The sequence below is a fragment of the Nannospalax galili genome, unplaced genomic scaffold (genome assembly GCF_000622305.1).
Source record: "Nannospalax galili isolate Female #2095 unplaced genomic scaffold, S.galili_v1.0 scaffold368, whole genome shotgun sequence".
NCBI classification, from domain to species: Eukaryota; Metazoa; Chordata; class Mammalia; order Rodentia; family Spalacidae; genus Nannospalax; species Nannospalax galili.
This window is the reverse complement of record NW_008359963.1, coordinates 1,976,347-1,991,731: the sequence shown is the minus strand read 5'-3', so window position 1 is coordinate 1,991,731 and position 15,385 is coordinate 1,976,347. Positions and strand designations below refer to the sequence as shown.

At 45.1% G+C, this 15,385-nt stretch overlaps 1 protein-coding gene across 1 annotated transcript in view; it reads right to left on the bottom strand.

The window, feature by feature from the left end:
• Positions 1-7,865: 7,865 nt before the first annotated feature.
• Positions 7,866-15,385, bottom strand: part of Capn8 (calpain 8) — a 70,858-nt gene continuing 63,338 nt past the window's right edge. Inside the window, exons 16-21 of the mRNA XM_008823743.3 lie at positions 14,589-14,653; positions 12,172-12,240; positions 11,692-11,770; positions 11,016-11,132; positions 10,135-10,193; positions 7,866-8,206 (exon numbers count right to left, since the gene is read on the bottom strand). Of these exons, the coding sequence (XP_008821965.1) occupies positions 8,183-8,206; positions 10,135-10,193; positions 11,016-11,132; positions 11,692-11,770; positions 12,172-12,240; positions 14,589-14,653 (413 nt within the window). The 3' untranslated portion in view covers positions 7,866-8,182. The remainder of the gene's footprint in view (positions 8,207-10,134; positions 10,194-11,015; positions 11,133-11,691; positions 11,771-12,171; positions 12,241-14,588; positions 14,654-15,385) is intronic.

Sequence of the window (15,385 nt, the reverse complement as noted above, 5' to 3'; positions counted from 1 at the left end):
GCATGATAGCTGACATTTTATTCTGGCAAAAATGTCTTCAGTATAGAAAAAAAGAAAAGAAAAGAAAACCCAGATACGGCAAAACATCAAAATTGTTCAGTCCAGTAATATCTGGGGGCTTTGGATACTGCTATTTCAATCTTATTTTTGTTAGATGTATGTAACTATAAATACAAACATGTAAATCTATGGCGCACGCCTTTAATGCCAGCACTTGGGAGGCAGAGGTAGGCGGATTTCTGTGAGTTTGAAGCCATCCTGGTCTCCATAGTGAATCCAGGACAGCTGAGGCTACAGGGAGACCCTGTCTCAAAAAGACCAAAAAAAAAAAAATCTAATAATTAAATAATAGTAAATTAAATTCTATAGAAAAGAACTTATAGACAGCTGGACATGGTGATATATACCAATACTCCCAGCCCTTGGGAGATGAAGGCAGTAGGATAAGTGAGCTTGAGGCCAGCCTAGGCTACATAGGGCGATCTTGTCTCAAAAATAAAACAAAACATAAAAAACCCGTAGGCCAGTAGAATGCTTGCCTAACATGAGGACTTACTCCCAGTGCAGAGAGAGAGAGAGAGAGAGAGAGAGAGAGAGAGAGAGAGAAAGGGAGGGAGGAGGGAAGGGAAGGAGAGAGGGTGAGAGGGAGATAGATGGGTTGGTGGCTCATCAAAGTGAAAGTGTTTGCTTAGGAGGAACAAGGCTCTGGGTTTGATTCTTGGCATCATAAAAGTATTGAATTTATAAAGCAGAAGTACACAAATTAAAAAATGTCTATTTTCAGTAACTCAGAACCTCATACATACTAGTTAGTACTCTACAACTGAGCTGTAGTTCCAATACGCCCTTCACTTTTTATTTTAATTGGCTAGGCTGTCCTTGAACTTGTGATCCTTCTACCTCAGCCTTCCGAGTGGCTGGAATTACAGGCTTGTACCAGAAGTCCTAGCAGAATAAAAAAAAAAAAAAAAATGTTAAAGGTGTCAGTAGATGGCAGTTAATTACAGGCTCTCTCCATGTGCCCACAGTTCCCAAGTCTACTTTACAGAGTAACAGGAGACACATCACTAGCCTTTAAGTAACATTGCAGGGCAATGCCCTATTTCCATCCCTCGAAAAGCCCTCCTATAGTCAACTTGTGAACTGAGCACAGCGCCCACACACACAAGTTGGAGGAGCCAACATCTTTCTCCATAAGTTGCAAGCTCCCCATTACTCCCTTGTCCTGCACTTGGGGGCTCCCCTTCTCTGTGCAGCTGTCACCAGTGTGGGACAAATATTGTTCACCCCAAGACCAAAGGCCCTGACAAGAAGTTCAGGTGTGGCTCATCAGACAAATGCTGCTCTCCATTCTTACTGTGTTAGTTCATCCAGGCTGCCATGAGCAATGCTATAAACTCGGCAGCTTGGTAACACAGATATTTGTTCCTCACAGTTTGGAGCCTCAGAAGTCCAAGGTGAAGCTGCTGGCAGATTTAGTGTCTGGTGAAGGCCCACTTCCTGTTTCCTAAACATCTGACTTTTCACTGTTCTCACAGGAGAGAAGGATCCAGGGAGTTTTCTGGGGTCCCTTTATAAGGACACTAAACCCACTTGTGAGGGTTCCACACTCATGACCGAATCACCTCCCAAAGGCTGCACCTTCTAATAGCATCTAACAAATGAATTTGGGGGAGCGGACACAAACTCCAGTCTACAGCACCTGTTACACTGTACTTTATTGCCACAGTCACAGGGACACTAAAGAATAGAGGAACAATGACAGATAAGTCCCCCTTAAATGGGTCCCTCTAATGCAATCTTTTCTGAAATCAGAGAAGACCTGGGTGGGCAGAAGACTTGGTTATTCCCCATCAATTTCAGGAGTCACAAGGTCAGCTACACCCAAGACTCAGAGTACTTGCTTAACACAAAAGGGCTCGATGAGAGAAGAGCAGAGAGGCAGTGGGCAGTGGAATGAGGGCCCACCACCTCCTGGAGCAGGGCTGCAAGTGATTGGGATTCCCAGGAATTGAGATATGTGAAACTGAAAAGATGCCAGATGTCTCAGGAGCCAGGCAGGTTGAGTTTGACAGAAGAAAGTTGAGTGATTAAGCCTGGCCAAGCAGAGGAAGCACAGGTGACTGAAGGATGACCCACTGTTCCCACACACAGAGAAGAGCGGCAGACATTGAAGGGCAGCCAGGAACCAGCGAGGACCACCCAGGTGAGGTGGGGACCCTGGAGGCCTGCCGTGTTGGGCCTATGCAGAAGCCTCAGGGCCAGTCTGGAATAATCATTCCCATGGTCTCTGGATAGGGCTGTGTGCCGGATTCTCCCAGCCCAGCTCCAAGCTGCTTCTATGGTTGTGCATAATTACAAGAAGCCCTGCCTGAGCAGGTGGATGTGAGGAGAAAGCTAATCCAGGACTCTTTCTCAGCAACAGCCTTGCCACTGCAAGTCACACTGAATAGGAGGTCCACTTGAATGCTTCCCACCTAAATGTCATCTTCCTGGTTCTAGGAGGGTTCAAATGAATCTGGGGGTGGGGAGGGAGAGTTGCATGAGGTCAAGACATAAATGGTGCGTTTGAAACATAAAGTGAATGGCTGTGTGGCCAAGGGAGGACTGGGAGCAGTAGGAGTAATGCGGCCTTCTGCCTGTCAATGCCTCTCTAAGCTGAGTTGAACTCCCCACAAAACCACATTATCCTCCTCACAGAAGGTGGGAGAATCCAGCTCTCAGGAAACGTGCACAAATCAAAGATCTGCTGGCATGGAGGTCAGGTCATAGGGCCACACTTTCCCGTCCTCCTGGCATTGTGGGGGCAGGAGGAGTGTCGGGAGGGAAGAGTTCATCAGGACCCTTGCAGGTGCCACATCTTTCCCAGAGCTGCACACCACACCCTTCACACTGGACAGAGCCTGGCTTCAGTGCATCTGCATGTCAACAAAATCAAGAATGGGCTTCTGTGCCATAAACTACTGTATCCATCTGTAAGAGACCAGGGCAAACCTATCCTCTCTACTCAAAGTGAAGTACTAGCTGGTCACAGCCTTCTCATTCGCAAGGGGAAGGATGCCATTTTATTGGTTGAGTGCCTACTTTGTGCCAGGCACTATACTAGGCTCTGGGAAACAGGAAAAAGACCACCTTTGCACCCACAGACTATCCAATGGGAGCAGAGAAGACCAACGGGCCCTCAGGCTAATGCAGTGAAGTGTGCTGTGGGCTTTGATGGGAGACACTCGGGATGCTGTGAGAGGGTTGGCATCTCCTGAGATGCAGCCACATCTAGGGGAGGCTGTGGTTTGAGTATGGGTATATTCCATAGAGGCCCACGTGTTAAGGCTTGGTCCCCAGGATGGTGCTACTGGGAGGTGGTAGACTCTGTAGGTGGTGGCACCTTGTGAGGAATCCTTAGGCCATTGAGGTTGTGTCTTCAGAAGGAATTGTGGGACTCCACCAGCCCTCTCACTCTCTGCTTCCCGACACATGATGCAAACTGTGTGCTCCACTACTTGTTTCTGCCACAATATGTCGCTATCTGTCCCCAGAGGCCTAAAGGTATGGATGAGAACCTCCACAGCTAGAAGGAAAACTAATATTTTCTCTTTACAAGTAGTATTGTCTCGGGAATTTCATTATCGTGATAGAAAGTTGACTAAAGCAAGGAGTGAGGAAGAGGCTATGCCTAACGGCAACATCCTTCACTGCCTGAATCTAGAAGGTCAAGGAAAGGAAGCCAAAAGCAAATTCTAAAATAGTCTAGCATTGGGGTCTTGGCTGTTTCGTGGCTGTATAGGTAAGAAGTCTCAAGAGCAATCCTTTCCTGGAATGTCAGACCTTAAAGCGGATGCCACTTTTGTAACGAGACTGTATCAGTCACTTCTCTGTTGCTGTGATAGAAACATTGACCAAAGCAACTTATAGAAAGAAGAGTTTAGTTTATGGTTCCAAAGGCGCACAAGTCCATCATGGCGGGGAGGGGAGGTGGCAGAGGTGGCTGAAGGGGGAGTGGAAGCTAAGTTCTCACATCTTCAGGCAGGCACAGGAAGCAAGAGAGGGACTGGAGACCCAGCAAGGCTTAAGAACGCTCTCAGCCCGTCCCTTTGACGTGCTTCCTCAGGCATGGCCACACCTTCTAAGACCTCCCAAAACAGTGCCTCCAACTGGGGACAAAATGTTCAAATACTTGGAATTTATGGGGGATGTTCTCATTCAAACCACCACAGACTGCTTTGTTGATTCCATTTATAGTATTTTTGACTTTATAGTAGTGTAAAAGTATACCACATTTTCTAAACAGACTATACACTCAGTAGATCCCATACTTCAAATTCTGAATTTTGATCTACTTCAAGGTAGTGATCTATGGTGTGATAGTCTCTTACAGTGCTGGGCAGTGGCAGCAAGTCACAGCTCTAGGTCAGGGACTTGATCACAAAGGAAAATAAAAAACTGCCACAGCACACTGTTGCCAATGGCTTTTGGACACAGACATTCAATAAAATCTGTGAGTTATTCAACACTGTGTTATAGAAGACGCTTTGTGTCCGATGACTATGTTTAACTATATGCTAATGTGAGTCTTCTGGGCATATTTAAAGTATGCTAGGGAAGCCATGATGCCTGCTTGGTTATAGGTGTATCTGCTACATTTTTAAAAACACAAAGAAGTTCCAATGTGTGATGCTTTATTGGAATATAGCCCCAAGTGGAACAGCATTCATGCAGCCCTCTCAGTTTGTAAAGAGTTGGTTTGTAGCACTGTGTTATTAAGAATGGGCTCCTGGTGGGTTGGCGTAAGAAGACCGGGTAGGCCCAAAGAAGCAGGCAGGGGTCTCTATGGGCAGCCTGACTGGATACTAAGTTCTAGAGAGAAGTCCTAGACTTCCTTTACCTGCATGCTGCTGAACGGATAATGAAGGGACTTACAGGCTACTAAAATGCTTTCTTTCTATTTCATGAGATGAACTGAGACCTTCTACCTCTTCCTAAAGGATGAGGACCCAGAGTCTGTACCTCTCCTCTTCAGCAAAGAACCTAATATCTGTTAAAAAATTTATAGAATCTGAAATGTCCCCCACAGGCTTGAATTTAAACATTCAGACACCAGCACATGGTACTGGGGACTGAATTCATGCTCCCCACATGCTAGGCAAACACTCTGCCACTGAGCTATATCCCAAGGGTTCTTCTCACTGTTTATTTTGAGACAGGTTCTCACTAAGTTTTCTGGGCTCACTGTGAACTTATTCTGTGGCCCAGGCAGGTCCTGAGTTCGTGATTCTCCTGCTTCGTCGTCTGCGTAGCTGGGATTTCAGGCCTATACCTGTGGTACTATTTTGAAGACTGTGGAGGAGGTAGAGCCTAGTTGGGAGAAGCAGATCACTTTGGGAAGGCCTTTGAAGGTCATATGCTTCTGTCTGAAGGAGTCTGAAAATGGTTAAAAGTTGTGAACCAAATAACCTTTGCTCTGCTTCCTGCTGCTGTGATGCGAAGAGTTTGGGTCACATGTTCCCACCACTATGTCTGCCCCACCACGATGGATTAGAACTTCTGGAATTATGAACCAAAAGTAAGCCTTTTCTCTTTAAGTTGATGTCAGGTATTTTGTTGTGGAGATGAGAACGGCAGTTGTGGAGTCACTGCTGCGATAAGCCTGACTGTGTGGTTCTCAAGCCTCTGGAACTGGCTTGCAGGAGAAATTTGAAAGAGTTTGGAAATACAGGCTAGAGAAAAGTGAGGGTGGTATAAGCTCCACTGAATGGTGGCTTCTGAAGGAGTTTAGAACTTCAAAATGCTCATAAAGCTATAGGTGGGATGAGGACCCTGTTGGGAATTGGAACCCAGGTCATTCATGCCACAGCATGACAAAGAACTTGGTTCTATTTAGCCCGTGTTCCCTAAGATTTGAGTGGGGCTGAATTCAAAAGTCCTGGGCTAATGTATTTGTAGAGGAAATTTCAAGATAGCACAGTGGCCAGGCTGTGGCATGGTTATCACTGGCTGGTTTTAGCCAAATTTGCGGTGAGAGCCACTGAGCTCCAATAGCAGAGCAGATGGATTTGGAAAATATTTTGTAAAGGAGTCTGAAAGTAGTTAAAGTCGTGGGCCAAGGGAGGGCGCAGCACTTGTTAAAGAATGTAATACCATTAGAGAGAAGGCGAACACTTTGTCCCGGGACAAAAGGACAGGTGCCTTGAGGGAAAGACTACCTATTGAAAACTCCAGGGTATAACAATGCAAACTCATGTGAAAGACTTACATTTGAGAGTACATAAAACTTAGCATCTAAAGGGCCACCCAGGGAAGTATTTCCCAAGTTCAGCCTCTCTGGTACTCAGAAGCCATGGTAGTCCTAATCCAAGGGGTCCTAGTTATATCTTGTCCACATAGTGCTGCTTTTCCAGACACTCAGAATACACAGCCCATGAAAGCTTGCTACAAGATTCCAGAGAAAAGTTTGAGGCCAGGAAACATATAGCAGGGTTGGGTTCTCTGAACGGAGCCCCCAAGTAGGCTGTAACAGTAAAACCCAAATTACAATGGAGACCTCAGGATGTTGGAAATCCCAAGAACATGTAACAGATGCTGAGGAAATCTGTAGGCAACAAGGCGAGCTGGTTCCCCAAACAGCCCCTGTATATTGCGGGCAGCAAGGCTGTAGGGGGAGGGGCTACCTGAGTCCCTTGAAGCCCAAATGATGTCACCAAGTGCCCCATAGGCTGGACATGGCACTGCAGGGTTTACTGCTTGCCCCAGTTAGCTTTGATCTTTCCTTACAACCCCTTCCATTCCTCTCTCTCTATTGAAAAGACATAACTTTCTTTTTAAATAGGAGTTCTGTGTTAAACATTTGCCTCAAGTCTAAGAAGAAACTTAAACTCTTGTGACTAAGGTAATTTTTAAAACTTGATAGAATGCATTTTGTATTACAACATGGCTATGAGTTTTGTGGGTGGGGCAGGGGCAGGGTATTTGAGGTTGAATTTGAAATGTCCCCCAAAGGCTCATCATTTGGTTCCTTGGTCCCCAGCTTGTGGCTCTGTTTTGAAGACTGTGGAACCTTTAGGAGGTGGGCCAGATTATGGAAGTCAGACACTGGGGGCAGGTCTTTGGGGGGGTCTACACACTTCTGGTACCAACTTGTTTGCTCTGCTCCCTGTTTACTGTAGTGATACAGGGAGCACAGGCCTGTTCCTGAAGTCATGAACTCCACTATACCTCCCCTGTCATGATGGTCTAGAACTTTCAAAACCGTGAGCCAAAACTTTCCTCCTTTGAGTTGCTTCCATCAGGTCATTGTCACAGAAATAAGAACAATAATGAATACAACACCCCTCCCCCACTCGGACTAGGAGACTTAAAGTCATTGTGAAAGCTGACTGGTGGGTCGCCATGCTTACTGGTCATTCTCCTACAAGGAACAGTTACCAAATTCTTCTAGAAGCAGAAAGTTAGTCCTTAATCAGACTAATACCAGGCCAAGGCATGCACATGTGTTTTCTCCTTTATACTTCATTCCTAAAGACTGTGTGTGGAAGAAACAGTGCTGGCCCATCCACTCAGACACTACGGCTGTCATTTCAATTGTCTCATCATCAGATAGCCTTGTACTCGCCTGTGAGCAAAACTCGCCTGGACAGTATTAGTTCTCTAGCTCCACAAGTAGAATGTCCCCTGTCCACAAGGAGGGAAGAAAGTTCTAGTCTTCCCAACATCTGTCCCTGTGCTCTTTCTTGTCAGGGCTGAAACTGTGCCTCTTCCCAAAGGCAGCCCTCAGAAGCAGCTCTTCCTACAGTATCCTTCCCCTCCAAAAAATGATCCATGTTTTCATTTTCTAGTAGTTTACTTGTGTCTTTTCCCACAGCATGAAAAGATGAGGGTGCTCCGCTGACCATTTCATAGCGCCAGAAAAATGCAGAAACTATCCTGACATACAAATTTAATTGATTGCTTTCCTTCCACTGGGCCCTGGGATCCGCTCAAATAGTTCATAGCTGTGTGCTGCTGAGAGACCTGGAGCTCCCCAGACTGCTCTGGTGGGACTGGCCAGCTTTGCAGGAACAAAGATCGACTGCAACAATAGGAACATCCAGAAATTTTCACTTGAGGACCCATGTTCATAAGATTGTAAAGAAAGGGATACAAGCGACAAGTGGGGGACAGGGAGGTTGTTGACTTCCAGAACATCAGGTCAGACCAACACACAGCACAGCCACTGCAAAAGAAGAAGTGAGTTTAGTGCACAGCTTTAGGGAGTGTGTTGGCCACAGACATCCTCCTGTACCATATAGCATCACTTTTCACATCTCCATCCTCCACCAAGTAGCTCACTCAATCACAGGAAGCAAGGAAGCCCCTAGCAAAGTCACTAGCTCATAAGTCAGAGCACCAGAGAAAATGTGACTTGAAAAAAATTATAGACCTAAAAGAGGCTTCCAAAAATGGGTGAGTCTACACGTACAGCTGATCCTCTCTATCTGCAAGCTCCACATCCACAGATTCAACAAAGTACAGATTGAAAATTTTCAGAAGAAATAATTGCATCTGTATTGACTATGAACAGATCTTTGTCATTTGTTCCCTAAACAATAAAGTAGAACAACTACTTATATAACATTAACATTATATTAAGCACTGTATATGGTTTAGAGATAATTTGGAGTATACAAAAGGATGTCTGTAGGTTCCATGCAGACAGTGTATCATTTTATACAAGGTACTTGAGCATCTCTGGAGTCAAGGATGGTCCTGGAACCAACCACCCCCACCATGGATAATGAAGGACAATTATATCCTCATGCATACATGTATTGCCATTGATACACATATTCTTACATATGTGTACCTATATTCCAATGTATTTTTCTATATTTTCCCTTATATGTGCTGTGTTGGTTAGTTTTTGTCAACTTGATACAAACTGGAGACACCTGGAAAGAGGGACTCTCAATTGAAGAATTCCCTCCATCAGATCGGCCTGTGGGCATGTGTAAGAGGTATTTTCTCATTTGCTAATTGGTGCAAGAGACCCCAGACCTCTGTGGGCAGTGCCATCCCTGGGCTGGTGTTCCTGGGCTGTATAAAAAAGGTAGCTGAACAAGCCAGGGAAACAAGCCAGTAAGCAGCATTCCTCCATGGTCTCTGCTTCAGTTCCTGCTGCCAGGTTCCTGCCCTGACTTCCCTCAGTGTTGGACTGTGAACCAGGAGTTATAAGATGAATTTAAACAATTTTCCCTTCCAAGTTGCTTTTGGTCAGTGTTTCATTGCAGCAACAGAAAGCTAACTAGAACATGTGTGTACATTCCTACGTTTGTACCCATATCTCACATACATGTGTATATATATATATACTCCTATATGTATGTGTATATATTTCTACAAATACACTTCATTTTAGGTCCAGCACTAGTATCCATATGTCTCCATGAATCTATAGGTATGTTCCTAAGATTTTTTCCTAGATCACAGGAAATGATGAATAATATTTCCATTTCAGAAAAGAACAGAAATTGGTTGGGCCCCCAACATGGCAGAGCCAGTAATAACTTGGACCTCTAGCTCTGCTGCCTCAGAAGCAGGTCAAAGGCCAACACCTCCTCACTAACTTGGACACTTGGGCCATGTCCACACCTCCTGTTTCTCTCGATCCCAGCCAGTGATAGCCCTAGCTGTCCAGAGCGTGGCCCTCCATAGGCAGTAACTGTGATACTCTATGCCTAAAGCATGATGTGACCTGTGCACTGTAAAAGCACTCATTTATTTTGCACCTTCATTCTACATTGTTGCAGTTGCAGTTTGGGTTTCCAGTGTCCCTCTATATGTCAACTTAGAAGTCCCAGAAGTCAGACATTTCAAGCTGCATCAACCCCCACAGTTTCATCTAATTTGGCAAAATTTTGCATCTTTGAAATGATTTGGAACACAGCTAGAGCTTTATCTTTAAGATAATAATTTCTGGTTGATTAAAATGTTTGACAGACTGTTTAAGAGACCATCACATGCCTTCTCCCCATGCACAGAACATGCATGGAATTCCCACTGTAATAAATTGATCCACAGGAGGAAACACAACCTAGTACCTATACTGTCCAAGAATTTCAAAGTACTATCTATAAGGAGTTCATCAAGCCTTGGGTCATTTACCTCAGCCAGAGAGAGCTGGACAATGCCATTCCCGTCTTTATCCAAAAGCCTGAACAGCTCTGAAACAGTAGAGGAGAAAGGGAATTAGTGAGGTATGTTCCTGGGTTTTGAAACATCAGAAAGTCCACCCCAAGTCAAACTGCAACCTTTCTCTTTCCTCCTCTACTCTCTATACTCCAGATCTCATCTAACCCCAGTCTAGCACTCAGGTTAGAACTTTCGTGGCAGCAAATGCCCCCCCAACAAAATGGATGAACCCAGTTGTCAGTAGAGATGGACGTTCCTTCAGATATCCACCTTCAGAAGTCTCATGCCAGAAATGTGCAGTTCTGTTAGCAAGTGCTGTGGGGATAACCCAGTCCCTTGACTCTGTCTGACCAATAACTTTGCCTCTAAGACTTTCCAACTTGTACTCTCCTAGTGGAAGGAAATTCCCTTTCCTTAATAAGATAACTCCCAAGGTCCAAGGTGGAAGGAGAACACCTGTTAATTTCTAGAGCGGGCCCGCCCCTTCCCTGGAAGATGACAGAGCCTCTCAAAAGACCATCATGATGGCATAAATGTGAATAGACCCCAAAAGCTCATAATGCAGGATCCTTAGGGGACTCCTGAACCTTGACCTAGTGACTGCACATAGCTCAGTAATCAGGGTGGCAGCTTTCCAGGTCTCTGCCCTTGGGGGTGGCTAATGCAGACATCCTTAGCCCCTTAACTGTCTGCTTTCCCTTGTCCCCCGAGTGTCAACAGTTATAATAATCTCATCCATAGTTTCTTAGACCGCTGGCTCCAAAGGCAATGTCAGGCCTTGCCTCCTGGCCCTGTCTCCACAATGCCCTGTGTCTCTGGAGAAAAGGAGTGGAACTAATAAAACAGCAGCTCACTGAAGAGGGTCTCCAGGCGGATCATACAAGCCACAAAGCCGTCAAAGTCAATGCCGAGCTTGCTGCAGGCATACCGCATAGCAATGGTCTGCTGCAGCTCGTTGTTGAGGGTAAAACCTAGGGGCAGAGAGGAACTGGGTCACAGGTGGCAAAGGGCTCACCACTGTACCTGATAAAACTTCAAGGGGTTGACGTCTCAGGGACCTTCCATGAGTCTATGTAAATCTGCAAACCAGGCCCACGCTGCCTCCCTGGGGAGTCCTAGGAGATGTCCTGCCAATAAGTCTCTCCTCTTTTAGGTATACCTCACCAGCCTCTTCCCTGGCCCAACCAGCTCAGCCCTAGCTCAGCCAAGGGTACACGGTTATAGCAAGTTAACATCGGAGAAGGTGAAGGGCTGTGAGTCTGCAGGCCCCTGCAGCCTTCTGCCCTGTAACTGCTCCCACTGTCTCAGTAACAGAGTGCTAGATCAACTCAGAATATGCTCTGCTATGTAGAACCCAGCAGCACGCTCTCCTTCTTGGATAGGAAGAGTCCTCAGCAAGGATTCACTGTCACATTGGCATCAAATGTGAGAAAACTCTCAGGGATAATCACTAGCAACCATCATGAGAACGATTGTTTACAATGGGAACATATGGGTCCTAAGGGCTTCATCTACAGTACGGGTCCTCACCTGCCTTCTTGAGGGCTGTTCTCATCTCGTGGGCATCAATGGTCCCTACGTGATTGTAATCCATTTCCTGATAGATCTCCTAAAGCCAGAAAGAAATTTCACATGGAGAGCAGAAATGCCCTGTGCAACAATTTCCCTCTGTTCTCCTCTTGTGGAAGGCCAGGGAGGCACTCAAAAGAGACCACGCTGACTCCTCTAAGGAAAGTTCCAGAGCAAAAAGAAATATTTGGACTAAGGGCCAGTGAAGGTAAGCAATTATCTTCTGAATGGGGTTTTTAGACAGGGGTCAACACCAGCATCTCTTACTGCCTTCTGACTCTTTCTGAACAAGTCCAGGTTTGGATGGTTTTGACCAGGGTCTGGTCAGACTAGAATCAAAACCATCTCAGGAATAATGTTATAGAAGGTTAGAATGGAGGGAAGGAGCTGGGTCCCAGAGGAATACCCTTCTGTTCCAAGACCAAGAGAAGACTTAGTTACCAGGTACTTCCCAATCTTCAACCAGAGTGTCTTGAACTCCAGTGGTCCCAAGGTGCCAGTTCCATTGCTCTAAGCATGTTAAAGGCCATTGTGATCAAATGCCAGAGCAGCATGCTTTATGAGTTTCTTTGTCTTATGTTTTCAAGAGTGTTTTAAAACCTTAGTGAATCTTCCATGTCGGCAGCAAGCCAAACAACAGGGATGCTGGTGGGAAGGAGCATCATGAGCCAAAATAAACCTTTCCTTTTTATAAGCTGGTCATCCCAGGTATTTTGTTAAAGTGGTGGAAAGCTGACTAACATGCTCACCCTTTAGAAATTCTTGGCTACCGTATTTCTGATTAGCATTGAGTATTGATGGCACCACAACCTTCATACCTTTACTAATAACACAACAATCTCAGCACAGGAAGCTAATACCCCTAGTCTAGGTGCTTTCTATACTTGCATCTCATTTCATCCTCACAACAGATGCACAAACGATATTCTTATCCCATTTTCCAGAAGAAACTGACATGCCAAGCATTTAGTGGCACCTCTAAATGTAGATACTTGATAGATAGTAGAGACAGAACACCAGTAGTTCTCAGGTCCAGATGGAAAAGCCTGCAAAGACCAGACCCATGGAAGCAGCATCTCCAGGACCAAAATTCAGGCAACATTATTTTCAAGTCTTCATGGTAAGAAAGTACTGACATGTGCTGTGGGACTGAAACATGTGCTACAGAAAGGATCACATGATGTGGGATTCCACTGACACCAGTGCCCATAAGTGGCAAATTTATAGAGGTAGGAAGTATTTGGCTGCCAAGAAATAGGGAAGGTAAAGATGATGGCTAATATAAATACAGGATTTCTTTCTGGGGTGATAAAAATGTTCTATATCTTGTGTTGATGACTGCACAACCTGGAATCCAACAAAAGCCATTGAATTAGCTGTACATTGTAACTAGGCACATTTTATAACATATGAAGTCCATCTTAATAAATCCGCTATTTTTAAAGTCTGCATGGGCATTTCTACTGCACACCAAGATTCAGAATTACTTTCCCAAGAAGACAGAGTCAAGGTCCCCTTGGAAGCTGCACAGTACCACTAGGAGCTGTGGGCAGTGACTGCAACAAAATCCTTGAATCTGGACTGAAATCAACAGCAAGGCTTGATGAGAATGATTCTGAGACCAAGGAACTATTTTCAGTAAAGTGAATGAAAGTTAGTTTTCTGTGGCCCACAAATTGAACTGCTAGCCACTGACACTCATAGAAGGACAGGCAGACAGCACAAATCCTGCCTGCTCAGGGAGTCCTATTCAGGAAGTGGCCACTTAGGGCTCTGGGTCATTAGACAGCACCACCTATCCATCGCTGGTAACTCAAACAGCGGAGGCACACATTCCATTACCCATGACCCTCTGCACAAAGTTTTTAGTGTGCAAAGGTAAACCACTCTTCCTGTCTGTCCTGGAGCTAGTGAAGGAGTTCTGCAAAAAAGTTGTCAGATCTCATTATGGGCGAGATCCTAGAAACTAAGGAGGGCCTCTAGGCTAAAGAACTCACTTTCACCACCTGGATCTGTTCCAGGCAAAGCTTAAGGAAATAGTGTTGGGCCCCTAAATCCATGTGTTAAAACTTAATCCTAGTGTGAGGGTATTCAGAGGAAGGGCCTCTGGGAAGTAACTAGGTCATGAAGGTGGATTCTTCATGAATAGAATGTTGCCATTAAAAAGTAATTCCAGAGAATTCCCCTTCCACCTTGTGAAGTAACAGCCCATGAACCAGGAAACAAACACAAAATCTGCCCACACCTTGATCCTGGGTTTCCCAGTCTCCTAAACTGTAAGAAACTTCCATTGCTTATAAACAATCTAGTTTATGGTATTCTGTATAGTACAGTGGCAAACTAAAAAGATCATTCTTCAAAAGGAGATGAGGTTGTATTAGATCAGAGAGAACAGATGGGTTTTATCTTACATCGTAATTCTAAACTATTGGTAGTGGCTGTCAAACAGCCATACTAAGATTCTGAAACAAAGATGAGATGGTGGTGGGGAGAGCCAAGGACAGCCTAGGACTGAGGACCGATAGTAGGGTGGATTTCAGGAGGTGGGTTGCTGTGATCAACAGTGTGTAGAGGGAGGAGGAGATGCGTAAGTGCCGTACACTTGCTTTCACTAAGTTCCAAGATTTAAGACAAGCCCTCAGACATGATTACCTTGTCCTCTCACCTATAAGCGGGGGAGGGTAATCCCAAGCTTCCTGAGGAACATCAACAAAATGGTACCTTTTCCTTTAGAGCTCAAACGCACTCTCTGGCACGTGCTCAATAAATGCTCATTTTCTCTCTGCCCCCCTTTCTTATGGGAAAAGGTGGAGGAGTCTTTAAAATCAGTAAAAAATGATGTGACATTTAAAGGATACATCCAACAGGCTGATCATTTCTCTGCAAGTGTTGATGTTGAATCCTTCAAATTTTACGTCTGTTCCTAAATATTTAAAAAGAAAAGAAGGTGGGAGTCAGGATTGTTTGAAGACAGAGGAAATAAATGATCCACATAGTACAAGACTACAAAAAGAACATGTTCTCCATGAAAAAGGAAAGAGCATCGTGGGGGGCTTACAACAGATACCCCCAGCCTCCTGGTGCTTAGATTTAGTGTTGACCAATATTGGCTTTGGGGTTCAACCTCTAAACCGCAGCTTTGTTATTCACAGATTAATGTTTCTGAGCATTCATTTTTCCTCCATCAAGTAGAAATACAACAATAGCGATAATGATAATGTTTGTCCAAAGGTCTGCTTGAGTATTGAGATAATATAAGTGAAGCATGGAAAGTTCTTAATGAGACAGCTAAGTGTTTGTTACCGAGACATTGGTATAAGCCCTGCATGCCTGTTCTTTAGACTAGGTTCACCTGTCATACGCTATCATTGTCTCCATTTCATAAACAAGGAACCTGAAGCCTGGAGACCTTATATTGTTTGCTCGAAGTCATACAACCAGTAGGGAACAGAGCTGGGATTTAAACACAAGCCCTCTGGGTCCAGAGTCACAACACACAGTAGCTCAATGAAGCTGCCATTGCTAAGACACAGGCATCTCTCTTGACCTCCAGTCATCCCTCCCTTCCACCTTCACCTTTCCCAGACCTGGGAATCCATACAGGTGCCAAAGACCCCACAGCCCTCTCTTCTGAGCCACAGCAGGAGCAAGGGCA